Consider the following 21467-nt stretch of genomic DNA (forward strand, 5'->3'; position numbering starts at 1 on the left):
AGATGCCTGTTGAGTGGGGGGGGGGTAGAAGCTATTGGCCAGTGTTAGTTTTTGCCATGTTGCTCCTGCCTGTACTGCCCGCGTCCAAGTGATGGAAGTGGGGAGAACATGCCGTGGCTCTGGGGGACAGGATGAATTTCTTCAGCCTCCTGAGGTTTACTGCAGTGGGATAAATCAGGGTCGCGCAGAATGTTTCTTGGTAGTCTTAAACAAACCTACTGTGAAACAAATCAAATACATTTTTATTGGTCACATACACCATATTTAGCTAATGTTATTGCGGGTCTAGCAAAATGCTTGTCTTCCTAGCTCCAACAGTGCTGTAGTATCTAACAATTCACAAAAATACACACAAATCTCAAGGTAAAATAACGGAATTAAGAAATATGTAAATATTAGGACGAGCAATGTCGAGTGGCATTGACAAGAATACAGTATAATACTGTATATAAACTCAGCAAAAGAAAAGAAATGTCTTCTCACTGTCAACTGCTTTAATTTTCAGCAAACGTAAAGTGTAAATATTTGTAAAAACACAAGATTCAACAACTGAGACATAAACTGAACAAGTTCCACAGACATGTGACTAACATAAATGGAATAATGTGTCCCTGAACAAAGTAGGGGTCAAAATCAAAAGTAACAATCAGTATATTGTGTGGCCACCAGCTGCATTAAGTAGTGCAGTGCATCTCCTCCTCATGGACTGCACCAGATTTGCCAGTTCTTGCTGTGAGATGTTACCCCACTCTTCCACCAAGGCACCTGCAAGTTCCCGGACATTTATGAGGGGAATTGCCCTAGCCCTCACCCAGGAAATCACGCACAGAATGAGCAGTATGACTGGTGGCATTGTCATGCTGGAGGGCCATGTCAGGATGAGCCCGCAGGAAGGGTACCACATGAGGGAGGAGGATGTCTTCCCTGTAAAGCACAGCGTTGAGATTGCCTGCAATGACAACAAGCTCAGTCCGATGATGCTGTGACACACCGCCCCAGACCATGACGGACCCTCCACCTCCAAATCGATTCTGCTACAGAGTACAGGCCTCGGTGTAACACTCATTTCTTCGACGATAAATGCGAATCCGACCATCACCCCTGGTGAGACAAAACTGCGACTCGTCAGTGAAGAGCACTTTTTGCCAGTCCTGTCTGGTCCAGCGACGGTGGGTTTGTGCTCATAGGCGACGTTGTTGCAGGTGATGTCTGGTGAGGACCTGTCTTACAACAGGCCTACAAGCCCTCAGTCCAGCCTGTCTCAGCCTATTGCGGACAGTCTGAGCACTGATGGAGGAATTGTGCATTCCTGGTGTAACTCGGGCAGTTGTTGCAATCCTGTACCGGTCCTGCAGGTGTGATGTTCGGATGTACTGATCCTGTGCAGGTGTTGTTACATTGTTACACGTGGTCTGCCACTGCGAGGACAATTAGCTGTCTGTCCTGTCTCCCTGTAGTGCTGTCTTATGCGTCTCACAGTACGGACATTGCAATTTATTGCCCTGGCCACATCTGCAGACCTCATGCCTCCTTGAAGCATGCCTAAGGCACGTTCACGCAGATGAGCAGGGATCCAGGGTGTTTTTCAGAGTCAGGAAAGGGTTACAGAGTCGCTGTCGTGCCTTCTTCACTACAGTGTCGATGTGGTTTTCTAATTTCAGACTATTTCTCCACAGCATCCCTGTTGATGATTATACGGGCACATCTAAAATCATTGCCAACCTTGATAAAGATTTGCAAAAAAGACTGTATAAAATCAATATTACAAATACGGAGCTATATTGTATGCTCCAAAAATCACATTATTTTATACTAATACAATTTCTCAGAGATAATTTTAAATGTTTTATTTGTAATTTAAAAAATAAATAAAAAATGTGCCAGAATGATTGGCACCCCTGTTTTCAATACTTTGTGCACCCCCTTTGTGTTCCCCCCTTTGTGCACCCCTTTGTGTTCATGGCCAGCATATTACATGGACCTGAATGGCCAGCAGATTACATTGACCTGCATATTACATGGACCTGTATGGCCAACATATTACAAGGACCTGCATGGCCAGCATATTACATGGACCTGAATATTACTTGGGTGTTCATGGCCAGCATATTACATGGACCTGCATGGCCAGCATATTACATGGACCTGCATATTACATGGACCTTCATGGCCAGCATATTACATGGACCTGCATATTACATGGACCTGTATGGCCAACATATTACATGGACCTGCATGGCCAGCATATTACATGGACCTGCATGGCCAGCATATTACATGGACCTGCATATTACATGGACCTGCATGGCCAACATATTACATGGACCTGCATATTACATGGACCTGCATGGCCAACATATTACATGGACCTGCATATTACATGGACCTGCATATTACATGGACCTGCATATTACATGGACCTGCATATTACATGGACCTGCATGGCCAGCATATTACATGGACCTGCATATTACATGGACCTGCATATTACATGGACCTGCATGGCCAGCATATTACATGGACCTGCATATTACATGGACCTGCATATTACATGGACCTGCATGGCCAACATATTACATGGACCTGCATATTACATGGACCTGCATATTACATGGACCTGCATATTACATGGACCTGCATGGCCAGCATATTACATGGACCTGCATGGCCAGCATATTACATGGACCTGCATGGCCAGCATATTACATGGACCTGCATGGCCAACATATTACATGGACCTGCATGGCCAGCATATTACATGGACCTGCATATTACATGGACCTGCATGGCCAACATATTACATTGACCTGCATGGCCAGCATATTACATTGACCTGCATGGCCAGCATATTACATTGACCTGCATGGCCAGCATATTACATGGACCTGCATGGCCAGCATATTACATGGACCTTCATGGCCAGCATATTACATTGACCTGCATGGCCAGCATATTACATGGACCTGCATATTACATGGACCTGTATGGCCAACATATTACAAGGACCTGCATGGCCAGCATATTACATGGACCTGCATATTACTTGGGTGTTCATGGCCAGCATATTACATGGACCTGCATGGCCAGCATATTACATTGACCTGCATGGCCAGCATATTACATGGACCTGCATATTACATGGACCTGTATGGCCAACATATTACATGGACCTGCATGGCCAGCATATTACATGGACCTGCATGGCCAGCATATTACATGGACCTGCATATTACATGGACCTGCATGGCCAGCATATTACATGGACCTGCATATTACATGGACCTGCATGGCCAACATATTACATGGACCTGCATATTACATGGACCTGCATGGCCAACATATTACATGGACCTGCATATTACATGGACCTGCATATTACATGGACCTGCATATTACATCCTGCATATTACATGGACCTGCATATTACATGGACCTGCATGGCCAGCATATTACATGGACCTGCATATTACATGGACCTGCATATTACATGGACCTGCATGGCCAACATATTACATGGACCTGCATATTACATGGACCTGCATATTACATGGACCTGCATATTACATGGACCTGCATGGCCAGCATATTACATGGACCTGCATGGCCAGCATATTACATGGACCTGCATGGCCAGCATATTACATGGACCTGCATGGCCAGCATATTACATGGACCTGCATGGCCATCATATTACATGGACCTGCATGGCCAGCATATTACATGGACCTGCATATTACATGGACCTGCATATTACATGGACCTGCATATTACATGGACCTGCATGGCCAACATATTACATGGACCTGCATATTACATGGACCTGCATATTACATGGACCTACATATTACATGGACCTGCATGGCCAGCATATTACATGGACCTGCATGGCCAACATATTACATGGACCTGAAAAGCCAGCATATTACATGGACCTACATGGCCAGCATATTACATGGACCTGCATGGCCAGCATATTACATGGACCTGAAAAGCCAGCATATTACATGGACCTGAAAAGCCAGCATATTACATGGACCTGAAAAGCCAGCATATTACATGGACCTGCATATTACATGGACCTGCATGGCCAACATATTACATGGACCTGCATATTACATGGACCTGCATGGCCAACATATTACATGGACCTGCATATTACATGGACCTGCATATTACATGGACCTGCATATTACATGGACCTGCATGGCCAGCATATTACATGGACCTGCATGGCCAGCATATTACATGGACCTGCATATTACATGGACCTGCATATTACATGGACCTGCATATTACATGGACCTGCATGGCCAGCATATTACATGGACCTGCATATTACATGGACCTGCATATTACATGGACCTGCATGGCCAACATATTACATGGACCTGCATATTACATGGACCTGCATATTACATGGACCTGCATGGCCAGCATATTACATGGACCTGCATGGCCAGCATATTACATGGACCTGCATGGCCAGCATATTACATGGACCTGCATGGCCAACATATTACATGGACCTGCATGGCCAGCATATTACATGGACCTGCATATTACATGGACCTGCATGGCCAACATATTACATTGACCTGCATGGCCAGCATATTACATTGACCTGCATGGCCAGCATATTACATTGACCTGCATGGCCAGCATATTGACCTGCATGACCTGCCTGCATGGCCAGCATATTACATGGACCTGCATGGCCAGCATATTACATGGACCTTCATGGCCAGCATATTACATTGACCTGCATGGCCAGCATATTACATGGACCTGCATATTACATGGACCTGTATGGCCAACATATTACAAGGACCTGCATGGCCAGCATATTACATGGACCTGCATATTACTTGGGTGTTCATGGCCAGCATATTACATGGACCTGCATGGCCAGCATATTACATTGACCTGCATGGCCAGCATATTACATGGACCTGCATATTACATGGACCTTCATGGCCAGCATATTACATGGACCTGTATGGCCAACATATTACATGGACCTGCATATTACATGGACCTGCATGGCCAACATATTACATGGACCTGCATATTACATGGACCTGCATGGCCAACATATTACATGGACCTGCATATTACATGGACCTGCATATTACATGGACCTGCATATTACATCCTGCATATTACATGGACCTGCATATTACATGGACCTGCATGGCCAGCATATTACATGGACCTGCATATTACATGGACCTGCATATTACATGGACCTGCATGGCCAACATATTACATGGACCTGCATATTACATGGACCTGCATATTACATGGACCTGCATATTACATGGACCTGCATGGCCAGCATATTACATGGACCTGCATGGCCAGCATATTACATGGACCTGCATGGCCAGCATATTACATGGACCTGCATGGCCAACATATTACATGGACCTGCATGGCCAACATATTACATGGACCTGCATGGCCAGCATATTACATGGACCTGCATATTACACGGACCTGCATATTACATGGACCTGCATGGCCAACATATTACATGGACCTGCATATTACATGGACCTGCATATTACATGGACCTACATATTACATGGACCTGCATGGCCAGCATATTACATGGACCTGCATGGCCAACATATTACATGGACCTGCATAGTCAGCATATTACATGGACCTACATGGCCAGCATATTACATGGACCTGCATGGCCAGCATATTACATGGACCTGAAAAGCCAGCATATTACATGGACCTGAAAAGCCAGCATATTACATGGACCTGAAAAGCCAGCATATTACATGGACCTGCATGGCCAGCATATTACATGGACCTGCATGGCCAGCATATGACATGGACCTGCATATTACATGGACCTGCATGGCCAACATATTACATGGACCTGCATGGCCAGCATATTACATGGACCTGCATGGCCAGCATATTACATGGACCTGCATGGCCAGCATTTTACATGGACCTGCATGGCCAGCATATTACATGGACCTGCATGGCCAGCATATTACATGGACCTGCATGGCCAGCATATGACATGGACCTGCATATTACATGGACCTGCATGGCCAGCATATGACATGGACCTGCATATTACATGGACCTGCATGGCCAGCATATTACATAGGTGTTCATGGCCCGCTGGTAAGACTTTATTTTAATGGTCCATAATAAACCATTTATAATGCCTTTATAAATGATGTGTTCGTTCATCTGTATTAATCATTACTCCCACATTAATAAACCATTCTCAAATCATTATTAAAGTATTTTTGCACTTTTTATGCTTTATAAATACTCTACAAATGTTTTGCGTGACCAGTGGTAGACATTCCAGCGGTACCTGATGCTGAAAATGACCTAGAACAAACATATTATCTGTAAAAGAATAAGAACACAACACAGGATGTTTAAGGATTTTAGGAAACACACTAAGCATTTTAAATAAATGTGTAAAAATCTAGTTTACTGATATTTACAATTGTGATAGTAGTGATTAAGAAATGACGAGCAAACTGTTTGTAAATGCTTTGTTATAAATAATGTATTTCAGACCGTTAAACTAAAGGGTTAGTCCAGCATGGGCATTCGTGGCCAGCTACCTTGACTGAATGACTGATGTTGTCGAGGAATTGACAGGATGTTACGAGCTCCGAGCCAGTTCCCTGGACATCACTCACTATGTTCTCAGACATGTTACTTCTGACAGCTCCTCCAGGACTCCTTTCTTTCTTTTTGTTGATAGTTGTGTGCCAAAATTCTGACATTTTGCTAGGCAATTTGCAATGATTTTGTCAAATATGTCTCAAAACGCGCTGAGTGGGGGAGCCCTCTTTTTGTAGTGAGGTGATCAGACAGTTATATGAAGGAATATTGTAATGATTTTGCTGTTTTATGCGGTAATAGTGAGGTGATTGGTCAAATTTGCAAGTCCTCAAATATGTGGGGAATTGTTGATTTGCGAGAAGAAAAAATCTCTAAATCCTGGAGGGACTGTTCTGTCCTTAAGGGGTATAAGACCCTCCTCTGGACAGGTGAGATGGTCTCATCCACTACTGTTGTATAAGGCTACCTGTCTCTCGCCTCAGAGACTCTATCTTCTGAATGTAAGAAAGCGCTTGCAGCTGCCTGAGCGACATAGGTATCTGAGGCTCTCGCTGTTACACAAGGCTTTCAATCTTCTCTCTTTCACTATCTTTCACTCTTCCTCTGTGTTCTGGTTATTTATTTCTCTCTCATCTCCGTGGCTCAGATATGGGGTGGAGCGTCTGTTTGCTGCAGCAGGACAGACTGCTTAAAAAAGATAAAGCCAATTACAACTGGCTGTCTGGTAGACGAGAACAGAAACCACAAATGACATCTCCTCGGGAATGAACATAGGAACACGGAAGCCCTCTTTTCCTTTTAGTGGAAATGACCTCATAAAGAACAATCAAACACAGTTTTCTTTCCGTTGCATAGATATTACATGTATGGTGTTGATAGCGTTATCCCTCCAAATCAATTCAATTGTACCAAAGCTACTAGGTTTTCACCATGCGTGTTTAACACTTGCTCTGTGTTTCTATAGGATGATCCCGGCCTCCAGCAATGCCTTCCTGGTGACCAACCTGGTGTCGGGGACAAAGTACGACCTGTGTGTCTTGGCCGCCTGGGACGACACCGCCACCACCCTGACTGCCACCAACGTGGTGGGCTGTGCCCAGTTCTTCACCCGCGATGACTACACCCAGTGCCAGTCTCTCCACAGCCAGTTCCTAGGGGGCACCATGATCCTGGTGGTGGGTGGCATCATTGTGGCGACGCTACTTGTCTTCATCATTATCCTGATGCTGCGCTACAAGGCCACCGACAATGAGGGGGGTGGCACGGGGGGGATCAGCAAGCTGACCAGCGTTAGTGCCACCCACTCACAGACCAATGGGGGCCGGCTGGGACAGAATGGCATGCCCCTGCCCTTGCCCAAACCCAAGGCCAAAGTAACCATCCAAGACGAGGTGGTGGAGTTTAAATGCGGATCCCTCCAGAGCAGCCTCACCTCCTCCTCTTCCTCGTCGGGTGGCTCGATGGTTGGGGGTGGCTCTCACAGCCCCAACAGCACCCTGGCCAACATGTGGAGGCAGGCGGCCCCCTCCAAGCCCCGGGCCAACCTGGACCACCTGCTGGGAGCCTTCAACTCCCTAGAGCTCCGGGCGGGCCAGGTCAGGGGTAGGGGAGACCTGGGGGAGCCATCCTCCAGCAGTAGCACTCTAGTGGCGGGCGGCGATAGGCCCCCCACGGACAGGGAGCCCCTGCTGGGCCACACAATGGACTCACGGCTCAGCCGGGTGCTCATGCTGCCTCTGGACTCCAAGCCAAAAAGAAGCCAGTCGTTTGACATGGGGGACTGTATGGATACAAACCGACAAACAGAAAAAGCGATGGCCTCCAGCGCCTCCACGACCACAACGCCGGTGTGCAGCTACCCCCGGCGCATCAGCAGCATCTGGACTAAGAGGAGCTTGTCTGTGAACGGCATGCTGCTGCAGTGTGACGAGGAGGGTGACATGGGAGGGAGCAAGGGGACCTTCGAGAGCCAAGAGTGGGTCATGGAGAGTACTGTCTAGGAGAGATGGTGACACACTTTACATCTTCTTAAACACTGCCCCAGGAAGGTGGCAATACGCCTAAGTTCAGATAGACCCACCGGTGAGTGGAGAAGTCCCTGCTTCCTCCCTCCTTCCTTGTTTACATGGAATTAATTCATGTTAATCTATTGTGGATCCACCATTGTTGTGACAGATAAGTAAAGCTCAAACCACACCTCTCGAACCCCAAATGGGTAAATAGGGTGAAGACGCTCGGTGGACGGAGCTGATTGGTGGAGAGAGGATGTTTTGTGTTTGTATGTGTGTGTTCTCTACATGGGGAGGGGGACGCACAGTAATGGTCAACCACAAACTACAAGTAAGTCATGCAATGAAACCTAGTGGATTGTGCAATTTGTGTGCGGTATGGAGTCACATGGAAACTCAGAAATTGGAAGCAGGCCTGTTGTTCAAAACGAGGGCCTTTGTTTCTCAGACACAAGGAACGTAAAACAAATCACTGTATTTGTTGACTTGTAAAATGGCATACCATAAAAGCCACTCTTGTTGCTGAGATGTTGGGCCATGCCTCTGGACTATACTACTGCTGCAAGTTCATCTGAAATATGTCATGAATTTTTATATATTTAATTTTGCCGATCAAATACACATTGTCTAATACTGTTCTTCGCCTCTGTACAAGATGGGGCTCCGACCTCAATATTTGCATTATGAAAAACCACAATACACAAGTATATCCAGCCACATTGTTTTTATATCCACAGAACCATTTTGTTTCTTAATCCATTTGGACTGAATGGTATTTATATATCAGTGATGTAATGAATCCTTACAAAAATATATAAAAAAGATTTCATGAAAACAATGTCTGTGAATATATTAACTTTATATACAGAGTATATATTTGAGGGTTCATTAAATAGCTCCATATCTGGTACCCTATCAAGTTGGATTAATGTATAAAGCAAGCAAACAATTTCTCTTTCTTAAAGTTAACAATGTGAAAATGGTAAGGTCTTACGTGAAAATGGAACTGTTATCGTGAATTAACCCAATATAGAGCTCACAACCAGCACAAGTTAACACTCTCCAGCAAGAAAGATTGAGCCCCCAGAAAAACTGCAGCTCAACATGCACAATTGTTGAGAGACAAACATTCTTCTCCAATTCCAAGGAACATTTGTACATGTTTATGAACTTTGATGCACTGACCTTTATTCTCTATCTGGAACTCATCACCTTAAATGATCGACATTTGAGAGTAAGCATACAGCTTGCCACCCTTACCAGTTATTGGCATGAGAAATGTACAGGGAATTCGTACTGAACTATCTGTGTCTAGGAATTGTCCAACCGGATTTTTGGTTTGGTAGCATAAACTCGCAGTGTTACAAAACCCTCCATCTCTTTGTGATCGTGTCAAGACAGCCCTTCAAGAACATGAACTGCAACTGATTTAACTTGAGTTTACAAAAAAAAAAGGTACCATAAAAAGGTAAGGTACCATAAACGTACAGTCCACAATGGTTATGCTCTCAACAATGGTGAAGTTGTTGGCTTTTCTGTAACGTGTACAACTTGCATGTTTATCGAGGACTAACTCATAAAGACCACGAAGGACCTTATACACTCTCTCTCGATCTGTCCTTTCTCACGTTGTCTGAATGACTTCCATTGCTTCTGTACATTGACTCTGTATACTGGCTTTTTTTTGTACAATAATTGAGTGAGAATGTTCAATGGCGAAAAACAATAATGTATACCAGTGTCTTTCTTTTCTTTGTAAGCATAAAGAAATACAGAGGTGCTTCACTGTATCATTACAGCGTAACCATGTACATTTCTCACCTGGAATTGTAGACAATGTTTCGGTGGTCAAACCTATTGTTTTTTGCTACAAAATGAAAAAAATAAAGATATTCTAAAACATTTTTGTTGTGTCAGACCCTTTATTATAAGATATGCTAATGTGCAACATTTGCCATGTAAATGTATTGAATTGTTCGGCATTGCAATTTTGTCAGCCTCTGGTAGTTCTGGGGTAAACCGTAATCTGATCCGTATGACGTAACCTGTCTAAATGACTATAGCCTCGAGGCATTCATATCTGTAGCCATGAAATGCATTTTATAATGTTAAAACACACTTGGGTTGTTTCGGCAGAGAGTTGGAGGCAGGTATGGACTTAAAGTGTTAAAGGTGGAGTGAGGTGTATGAAGCCCTTTCTTCTAAATACAGGCAGAGTGCACACTGGGTCATATTCATTAGGCACCAAAATCAACCAGGGAGGTACAGTGGCAATACTATGCTGTATGCATTTTATTTTTAATTAACAAAGCTTTATTTGGAATCTTGATCTTTGAATCTGTGTAGCTATCCAATGTGAAATGCACTGTCTATTTTAGATGAAGGGCCTAGACTAGGGCCTAGATTCAATCAGATGAAGTATTAACCCTCAATAGCCGACACCCGCATAGCTGGTGTTTTGGTCGTGTTGGACGTGTAACCACAGATGGACGACGAAAACCCAGATGGATCACAGGGGGTGAAAATTTAAAGCGTCTGGATGGAAATTCAACTCATTACCAAATATGGCAAAATGAGTTATTGCACTTACACAGAGTACGCGTTCCCTAACGGAAGTGCAAATACATGCTCAAACACGCCAGTAGGATCTTGCTAGCTCATGCAGATGAACTATCGTGGGTTAGTTATAAGTATCTTTGGTGTAACTTCATTAGAGCTTTCAAATTGGTTGTTATGGTCATTATCACGAAGCCACATGGGCCCGACACGCGTTAAAAGTTTAGAACAAGAAAGTGTAGGCAATATAGAAATAAAATGACACTCAAATTATTAAACCAAATAATGAGGATTTCTATGAGGGTGTAGATCACACATTCCAGTGTTTGAAAGTGTAAACAAAGCTGCATGGGAATGATACTAACATGACTCCATGCAGCCAATGGCAATGTCCATAATAAGTATAACGCCAGGATCCTCTTGTGGATTTGACAGCTCTAACGTAGCTCCACCTCCGACACTGTCAAAACACCTGCTATGCACAATAGTGTGTGATTGCAGGCCGCAATTCGGGTCGTTCCTGCATGTGGGTATTCCTCCCCCTCGAGCAACCCATTCGTTTGTGCATGAAGGCCTCCCTTGAGCACGCCATCTTCATGCTTGTGTGACACTTTTGAAATTCAGAATGTCCCCTAAAATGTGGGTCAAAATGGAAATAGAGGTATTATCAGAGTTTTTGGGGTGACGAAGGACACTGTCTACCGGTGTCCTAGCTAGCTACTGGTGTCACCCCCGCCTCCTTCTAGCTAGCGCACAGTGCCCTTCGCTCCCACCTGCCATCGTTAACAGAACTGCGGGAAAGCAGTGCCCGACAGGTGGGGGGTGAAGGACACTGTCTATCTGTCTATCGTTGGCTACCTAGCAACCTATCCCGCCTGCTATGTACCAGAGTCCTAACTAGCAAGCTAACTAGCTAGCTAGCACCCAGTGTCCTTTGCTAACACCTGCCCTCGCCGTCATTAACAGAACTGCGGGAAAACTGTGCTCGACAGGCGGGGTCGAAGGACACTGTTTATTGTCGTCCTAGCTAGCTACCAGTGTTGTCACCCTGTTCTTGTTCTGTGGGGTTTATTGGCAGTTGGCAACGTTATGGGGCATTACCGCCACCTACTGTACTGGAGTATCACCGCCTCACACCTGTGATTAGGAGTCCTAGCTGAAAAATGTAGCAATAAAATGCAAGAATGCCCACATGTAGGAAAGGCCTCAATTGCCGACGGAAATTGTACACTTCTCGCTATGCAGGGCTGGCAACGTGGTCTCAGTGCAATTTGTATCATTATGTAAGTAAATCTGTGACATGTCAAAGGTATGATATATTACGCTATGTTAAGTTATATTACGAATATAACAATAGCATATGAATTATAGGACGTATAGTATCATACAGTACCTCTTACCCAGTTGTACAACAGCCAGCAGTGTTCCATGCTGCATCCCACTGCTGGTTTGCCTGTGAAGCTCAGCAAGGTTGTCTGGTTGGTCCCTGTGATGGGAGACCAGATGCTGCAGGAAGTGGTGTTGGAGGGCCAGTAGGGGGCACTCTTTCCTATAAAATACATCCCAATGCTCCAGGGCAGTGATTGGGGACATTGCACTGTGTAGGGTGCTGTCATTTGGATGGGAAGTTAAGATGTCCTCACTCTCTATGGTCATTAAAGATGCTATGGCAATTATTGTAAGAGTAGGGGTGTTAACCCCAGTGTTTTAGCTAAATTCCCAATCTGGACTTCATCCCCTACTTCCAATTGGTTTATTAATCTGCCCTGTAACTATTCCCCAGGTTGTTGCTGTAAATGAGAATGTGTTCTCAGTCAACTTACCTGGTATTAAAATAGTGTATGAATTGGATTACTTAATTTATCATCCTTCTTGGATGACGTATTGTATTATACGTCTTTCCCTGAGACCAGTTTGCTTGTTGCACTGTAACAACAAAGAAGAATTACAGGGATAATTTACATTGATGGTTAGGGAAACTAACGACAAAGGTTAGGTGAATTTACGTAGCAGGTTAGGTTGTTTGAGTTAAGTTTATAAGAAAGGTTAGGGGAAGAGTTGGCTAAAATTGTCACCAACGCCACTCGAACACGCAACCTTTGGATTGCTAGATGTTCACGGATTATGCCCACCAATTCTCCCCAACCAATGCAGTATACGTAAAATACGTAAAGTATGTTTTGTATTCCTCAGAACAAGGCTGGCGTCAGAACAAATCAGTTGGATGGACCTTTGATTTCCATAGGGGGGCACGTTTTTTCACAGGAACTCCTATGTGTGCACACGCTTGCGAGTTCACAATTTTTGTTATGGGTGTAATAATAAAGACCATAGCAACTTGTGAGTTTCAAGTTTGGGGAAGTTTATCATTTATATGTGCATTTTTGTTTCTCAACATCGTTGTCGTGGTTAATTGTCAAAATCTGTAGGAAAATGATACAAATCTAAAAGTTCTAATTAAATTATAATTATGGCGAGAGCACCAGCCTCTGCTATATGAACACATTAATACACTGTGATCCATGGCGGCTAAATAAATGAGAGCATAGAACTCAGAGATAACCTATAGGCCCATGCAGCAGTAGGCCTATAACTTCCATTAACTAAGTAAAATAAATAGGCCTAAAGCTGACAGATAAAAACAGTAGAAAATATCCTAATGAAAATTATGTTTCTTTCAATCACATGAATCTCTCTATTCCACCTGTCTGCTTCCCTTTCTATGTCTTGACTTGAGCCTTTGCTAGTGAAGTGCAACATTGTATAAACATCATGTTGGGTCCAACCCGAAGCGCTTGCAACACTGCATCAACTAGCGCAGGGGTGTCAAACTCATTCCACGGAGGGCCTAGAGTCTGCAGGTTTTATGTTTTTCCTTTTAATTAAGACCTATAGAACCAGGTGAGTAGAGTTCCTTACTAATTAGTCACCTTAATTAATCAATCAAGGGTGGAGCAAAAACCTGCAGGCACTCGGCCCACCGTGGAATGAGTTTGACACGTGTGAACTAGCATATTCCGGGCCCTCGCGGTTTCCTGCGACAGTGAGCTCGGGACAGACAGTCTTTTATGACGTTTCCACTGGATATGTGGGATCATCAGATCATTCTATTTTTCTCTTTCACACCAAGGCTTTGAGGCCGGTAGTGTTAGAAAGATTTGTAAAATATTGAGGAACTATCATTCACACTGGATGTTAAAATAACAGACTTCATTGACTTGTGAGGCGAAGACAAAATGACTGAGAAGCTCAGCGTATTAGTGGTGTATGTGGTGAGTTGAGACAATCAGAAATCAGACATTGCCAAATTGTCTCTTTCCTACATGCATTCTGGAGAGAGACGCACCATATCTTTGCCACACACCCCTCTCCTCCCCTTCTTCTTGATGCAACATTTTAAACTATACTCAAGACACATTATCTTCACACTGACAGCCGCAACTCAATCATCTAGACCTATTGCCACACGCACTACCCAAAGAGGCATAGTCCTGCACACTTGTGATTTGAAACAATCCACAGCAATTCGTCCAGACAGCATCAGATACATGGTCTACACATACTGAGACAAAGGTGGCGCTGTTTTGCTCGCTCAGACACTTTAACTGAGCTTGATGTGTCTTTCTGTCGGCGCGCTTCACGGTCATATAAATTATTTCAATATTTTAATTGGACGGGCAAGTAGGTACGGTAGGGCGGCAAGGGCCCCTAAGGTCCACCCATAATGCCAGCCCTGGCTCAGAGGCCAGCCTGATGCAGGTGTCGAATTAGCGCCAGTCTAAATGAATCTAGAACCAGGTTGGGCAAATAAGAGATCTGTCCAACTGTAAACCAAAAAGTCTTACTGTGCCCTGTACTTTATGATCAGCTGATTTAACAAGAGAGATGGACCGACATTATCAAGGGATTATGTTGACAGAAATAGAAACTGTATTCCAGCATCTTCACATTGCCAAGGTCATCAGTATGGAGACTTATTTGTATTCTCCCATTTTATCAGCCCTGCACCACATTCCAGCCTTAAGACAAACACAAAGCAGAAAGAGCGGGGCTTTTGCACAATGCACATCAAACAACGCAGCATCTCTTCATTACAAAGTCCACTCACTCTGCGTGGCACCACCGGCACACAACACAACAACAGTCAGCATTCAATCCAACTCCCCATGAGATACTCGACCAGAAATGCCACTCTTTCTTCTCTTTCTGTTGGTCACAGTGTGGTTCCTCTAGTCAGAATCATCCCTACCTGTTGACCACAACACTGTGTGTAGTGGCCAGCCTTTCTCCAGTAGACCTAGTCCCAACTGAGGGGCTGTGTTGTGAGTGTGTACGTGCATGCATTCAAACGTTCATTTGTGCGTATGTGAAAAATATGTGGAGGAATGTGTGTGTGGAAGAATATTCAGAGGGTGTGAGACGCTCTGTGCCGGGTGAGAAAGAGGGAGGAGTGATTGTGCTGGCTCAATGTGGAGGACGCACAGCTTGATTGGCAGGCTGCCCACCACTCGGATCCTTCACGCCACATCCATCCAGAGGATAGGATATGGGGCCCTCGGCTTCAGCTATCTTCCCCCGAGTAGCAGCCACATCAGCTCCACCACAAACCACGAACTCACAGCAGCCTCCCCAACCAGCAGGAGACAACACAGCATCAATTAGTGGAAGAATCAAACAATGGCTTTGCATAGAAATGAGGACCCTTTGCAGATGCAGAAGCCAGTCACGTTGTGTTTCAAGGTAAAGGTGCATGCAGTACTGTCAGTACACATACAATGGCTCCTGTTTGACACTTAGGCCTCAATTCAATCAGATCAAGTGTTAACCGGTGATAGCGGACACCCGCATGCATAGCTGACGTTTTGGTGGTGTCGGAGGTGTAACTGCATTAGATCTCTCAAACCAGTCAACAGCTGCTCTTGATCATTGTCATGAAGCCACATCTGTCCCACTCCTGTTAGAAGTTCAGAATAAGAACGTGTAGGCTATATAGAAATAATGACGCTTCTGTCAGCCTAATCGAGGTGTAGATTAGGCTCTCTCTCACATTCCAGTGTTCAAACTTCTAAACAATACTGCATGGGATTTTTTTTAATGCGACTCTGTGTAGCTAATGGCATTGTCCGCATTAGGCATGTCCTAATGCCAGGAGCCACATGTGGACAGCTCTAGCACAGTTCCACCTCTGACACCGCCAAAACAACTGCTATGGGTGCCTTCAGAAAGTATTCACACCCCTTGACTTTTTCTACGTTTTGTTGTGATACCTGAATAAAACATTAAATTGAGATTTCGTGTCACTGGCCTACACACAATACCCCATAACGTCAAAATGGAATAATGTATTTATTAATTTTTTATTATTATTAATTTTTTTACAAATAAAGTAATAAAAATGCAAATCTGAAATGTCTTGAGTCAATACTGTAAGTATTCAACCCCTTTATTATGGCAAGCCTATGTCACGGCTTCCGCAGAAGTCGGCCCTTCTCCTTGTTCGGGTGGTGTGCGGCGGTCGACGTCACTGGCTTTCTAGTCACTACCGATCCATTTTTCTGTTTTTTTTTGTTTTGTCTGATTACATACACACCTGTTTTACATTCCCTCATTACATTCCCTATTTAACCATCTGACATACATTTCTGTTCTGTCTGTGATTGTTTATGTCGTTAGTGGTTGTGTTCGTGTTAGACTTTTGTTGTATGTTCCATTTTGGAATTTTGCTTTATTCTTTGAGTAAAGTCAGTTGGATTACTCCATACCCGTGTCCTGCGCCTGACTCCGCTTTCACTCTGCACCCAATCGCTGACAGCCTAAATATGTTAGGACTAAACATTTGCGTAACAATTCACATAATACGTTGCATGGACTCACTGTGTGCAAAAATAGTGATTTTTTAATGACTACCTCATCTCTGTACACCACACATACAATTATCTGTAAGGTCCCTCAGTTGAGCAGTAAATTTCAAACACAGATTCAACCACAAAGACCAGGGAGGTTTACCAATGTCTCCCAAAGGCCACCTATTGGTGGATAAAAAAGAAGAAACAAAAGCAGACAATGGATATCCCTTTGAGCATGGTGGTTATTAATTACATATTGGATGGTGTATCAATACACCCAGTCACTACAAAGATACAAGCGTCCTTCCTAACTCAGTTGCTGGAGAGGAAGGAAACCACTCAGGGATTTCACAATGAGGCCAATGGTGACTTTAAAACAGTTACAGAGTTGAATGGCTGTGATAGGAGAAAACTGAGGATGGATCAACAACATTGTGGTTACTCCACAATACTAACCTAAATGACAGAGTGAAAAGAAGGAAGCCTGAGTAAAAATATTCCAAAAACATGCATCATAATAGCAATAGGTGTCACGTTCTGACCATAGTTCTTGTGTGTTTTCCTTGTTTTAGTGTTGGTCAGGACATGAGCTGGGTGGGCATTCTATGTTGTGTGTCTAGTTTGTCTATTTCTATGTTTGGCCTGATATGGTTCTCCATAAGAGGCAGGTGTTAGTCATGGTCTCTGATTGGGAACCATATTTAGGTAGCCTGTTTTGTGGGTGGTTGTGCCACACGGGACTGTTTCGAGTTTTCACGTTTCTTGTTTTGTAGTTGTATTCATGTTGAGTTTCCCTAGTAAAACCATGGACACTTACCACGCTGCGTTTTGGTCCGCCTCTCCTTCGACGGAAGAATCCCGTTACAATAAGGCACTAAAGAAAAACGGCAAAAAATGTGTAAAAGAAAATTACTTTATGTCCAGAATGGAAAGCTTTATGTTTGTTGTAAAATAGGGCAGGTTTACACCGGTGTTCTGATTGCTAAGCTAGGTTGCTGGGTTGGATATTGAATCACTACAAGGCTGCCCGGCTAGAGCAGTATGGATGCCACTCATAATTGGCTTGTCTCCTCACCACCATGAACCACACACTGGTACTCTTTAGGGTTCTTTACATAGGATGTGGTTCTACAAGGAATAGAAAAGGAACATATTATAGGACACAATAATATGTGTATATTACTATAAGATGCATACAGTATAAAGGCTTAATCGGTAGGCAACGTAACCTAATGAAACAAGACACAGATGTGAATACAATGGTGACTTAAAATGATATGTGGTATGTAATAGGCTCCTATTACATCTAAAAGATTATGCAGTATATGAGAACATGAATACCAGCCGCAGAATACAGCTGCAGTCTATACAACGCTACACAATACAGCCCTAGTATGCTAACCATAAACCGCTAAACCGCTAGACCTTAAACTATAAAGTGGTCCGTCCGAAAGGACTCGTGACACCAGGAAGGCGCAATAACTGCGTACTGACCATGAAACTGGTGGGACAGAGCGAAAGCGCTCACTAACGTAACTTAAACCTGCTATATTTAATGAGCTGCTGCAGTTACCAGCAGGCTGTACAATGTAAACAAACTCTGCATCTTATGACCACGATAATAAAGGGACCTAAATCTTATATCTCAAGCATAAACATAACTGCAATGCACTGTGTGCATGACGCATAGAAAATGGTTAGCCTGGCTAAGTAGCTAACGTAACTTAATTTGCTAGCAATGACGATACATAGTCAATTACAACTTTAGAATACCCCCCCCCCCCCCCCTGACAGCATACATACAGTGTAATAAACATGACTTATTCTTACTTGGTTTTAGATGAACGCACAAATACAGTTAAACATGCTGAAACATGTCTTCTTATTATTTCTGTGGATAATCACAACTGTCCATTCCCTGTCTACACCAAAACTCACAGGCTGGATGCGGGACTTACAACGACAGGCTAAAGAGAATGTCTCTGATTGGATAGCATGTTAGGGGTGATTGATTGATGAGCTATCGGACATTCTAACTAAAGGGACAAACTAGAGCTGCATAGAGAAATACTAAATCTGAAGGTCTGGCCTTTTTCTACATTTGGGGACAAATCCAACACAACACATCACTGAGTACCACTCTTCATATTTTCAAGCATGGTGGTGGCTGCATCATGTTATGGGTATGCTTGACATCAGCCATGACTAGGAAGTTTTTTTATGATAAAATGAAATGGAATAGAGCTAAACACAAGCAAAATCCTCGAGGAAAACCTGGTTCAGTCTGCTTTCCAACAGACACTGGGAGACAAATTCACCTTTCAGCAGGACAATAACCTAAAACACAAAGCTAAATACACACTGGAGTTGTTTATCAAGACGACATTGAATGTTCTTGGCCTAGTTACAGTTTTGACTTAAATTGGCTTAAAAATATATTGCAAGACTTGAAAATGGCTGTCTAACAATGATCAGCAACCAACTTGATAGAGCTTGAAGAATTTTAGAAAGAATAATGTGCAAAAATTGTACAATCCATGTGTGCAAAGCTCTAAGAGACTTATCCAGAAAGACAGCTGTAATCACTGGCAAAGGTGATTATAATATGTATTGACTCAGTGGTGTGAATACTTATATAACTTAGACACTTCTTTATTTCATTTTCAATAAATGTGCAAAAAACTCTGAAACTCTCAACTCTCAAAAAAAAAAAATTTTTTTCACTTTGCCATTATGGGGTATTGTGTGTAGATGGTTAACAAAAAATATATACATTTTTAATTCAGGCTGTAAGACAACAAAATGTGTAATAATAAGTATGAACACTTTCTGAAGGCATTGTCCATGGTCATTACCTCAAAACTGAAGAAGTGCTTGAGATTGTTCTCCATGGAACCTTCAAGAAGTGTGTCCTTACTGCACCACAGAATCAGGGTCATCATGACTGGTTTGCATTATTTACTGGGTCCATGTGTGGCTGTTCTTCCAAGGCTATTAGGGAATGGCCTTGGATGGTGATAGGGTCCATGTTGCCATGACTAGAACATGAATTCTGAGCTGGAGCGTATGGGGACTGGAGCCATGGGGAGCGCCTGGGGCAATAGAACTCATGGGTTGAATCCTTCCACTCAGCCATTATGGGCTTATTTAGCATATGGAAAGGTTGATCTATTTTAAAATAACTCTAGAGAGCACAATACACAGTCTATATGTTTTCCATATTTGATTATGTCTGTATTTTGTATCATCGTTTGCAACTTCAGTTAAAGTGAACTCAAGGAGAATACAGATGAGGTAAAAGTGGATAGGTGGCTTCATTTAAATTAATTAGCTTTAAAGTACATTTATGCAAAGATTGACCCCAATGTGTTGGGCATAATGGGTTAAAAAAAAAAAACTACATTCATAGTACGCTGGTGCCTCCCTATGGTTCTAAAGTAGCTTTACAGGTGGTTGTAAAGAGGCCGATCAAATACAACCAAAAGTCAACATAATGACCGATGTCTATGAACGAAAGATGAAAGTGACCCTAACGCTAATATTAGCTCATTGAACTTACTTACATTAAGCACCTTGACCGGGACTGCCCCCCTCCAAGTTGAATATCTTTTCAATAGGTCCATACAAACAGGACATATAACATACAAACATGATATATAATTTGAGGACGCTTTGTGTCATTCAATCACATTTTTGACTGGTCAACAAAGTGGTTGCTTCTGGGTAAAAAAAATCCATGTCCCAGGTTTATGTTCCACTAGATAAAATCAGGATATGCCTTCTGTGTACATGACTGCTGTAGCCTACCCACTTCGCATAGGGCATCAAGAATGTATCAGAAATGTAACACATTTATAAAAAGCCAGGGACATTTCAGGGCATATGATGAAAAATGTTTGGTCACTCTTATGACCATCAACCTACAGTAGCTAGCTAGAACACTGGGAAGAACATAACACCTCTCTCTGCACCAGATATTTGTGGAGTGAGTGATAGCTAATAGCTGTGTTCCCATATGATGAGGGAACCTCCAAGACACAAGGGGGGGGGTCCGGTGTCAAATGTTAAAGGAGTAGGTAAAGGTCACTCATCCCAGTGACTAGCACAAACAGATGACTGGAGACAGCTGTTGAATAATACTGTATTTCAAACCATAGAACAATACAGTGAAGGAGTGAATTCATGTGCTATCTCAGTGGCCTCAAATTTTTAAGAGATGCTGGTTCGGGAATTATTTAATATGCCACAGGGCACATATTTGCTGTCCCACTAGATGGCAATATAACTATAACTGACGGCTAATTTTTCTCATGTCAAGGCAACTGGTGATATACCTTGCCTTGATATTTTGGGTCAATTGAACTCAACAAATAGCATATGTTCTCGGTTTGAGCTTTTGTAATTTTGTCTGGATTAGGGTTGTGAGCTTGTAGCCATAAACAAG

At 43.3% G+C, this 21467-nt stretch overlaps 1 protein-coding gene across 1 annotated transcript in view; it reads left to right on the plus strand.

Annotated features, from left to right (window-relative positions):
* The window catches only part of LOC115107929 (leucine-rich repeat and fibronectin type-III domain-containing protein 2-like), a 147269-nt gene extending 138355 nt beyond the window's left edge, over nucleotides 1–8914 (plus strand). Inside the window, exon 6 of the mRNA XM_029631704.2 lies at nucleotides 7577–8914. Coding sequence (XP_029487564.1) covers nucleotides 7577–8612 — 1036 coding nt within the window. The 3' untranslated portion in view covers nucleotides 8613–8914. The remainder of the gene's footprint in view (nucleotides 1–7576) is intronic.
* The last annotated feature ends 12553 nt before the right edge of the window (nucleotides 8915–21467 follow it).

Source organism: Oncorhynchus nerka, linkage group LG24 (genome assembly GCF_034236695.1).
Source record: "Oncorhynchus nerka isolate Pitt River linkage group LG24, Oner_Uvic_2.0, whole genome shotgun sequence".
NCBI classification, from domain to species: domain Eukaryota; kingdom Metazoa; phylum Chordata; class Actinopteri; order Salmoniformes; family Salmonidae; genus Oncorhynchus; species Oncorhynchus nerka.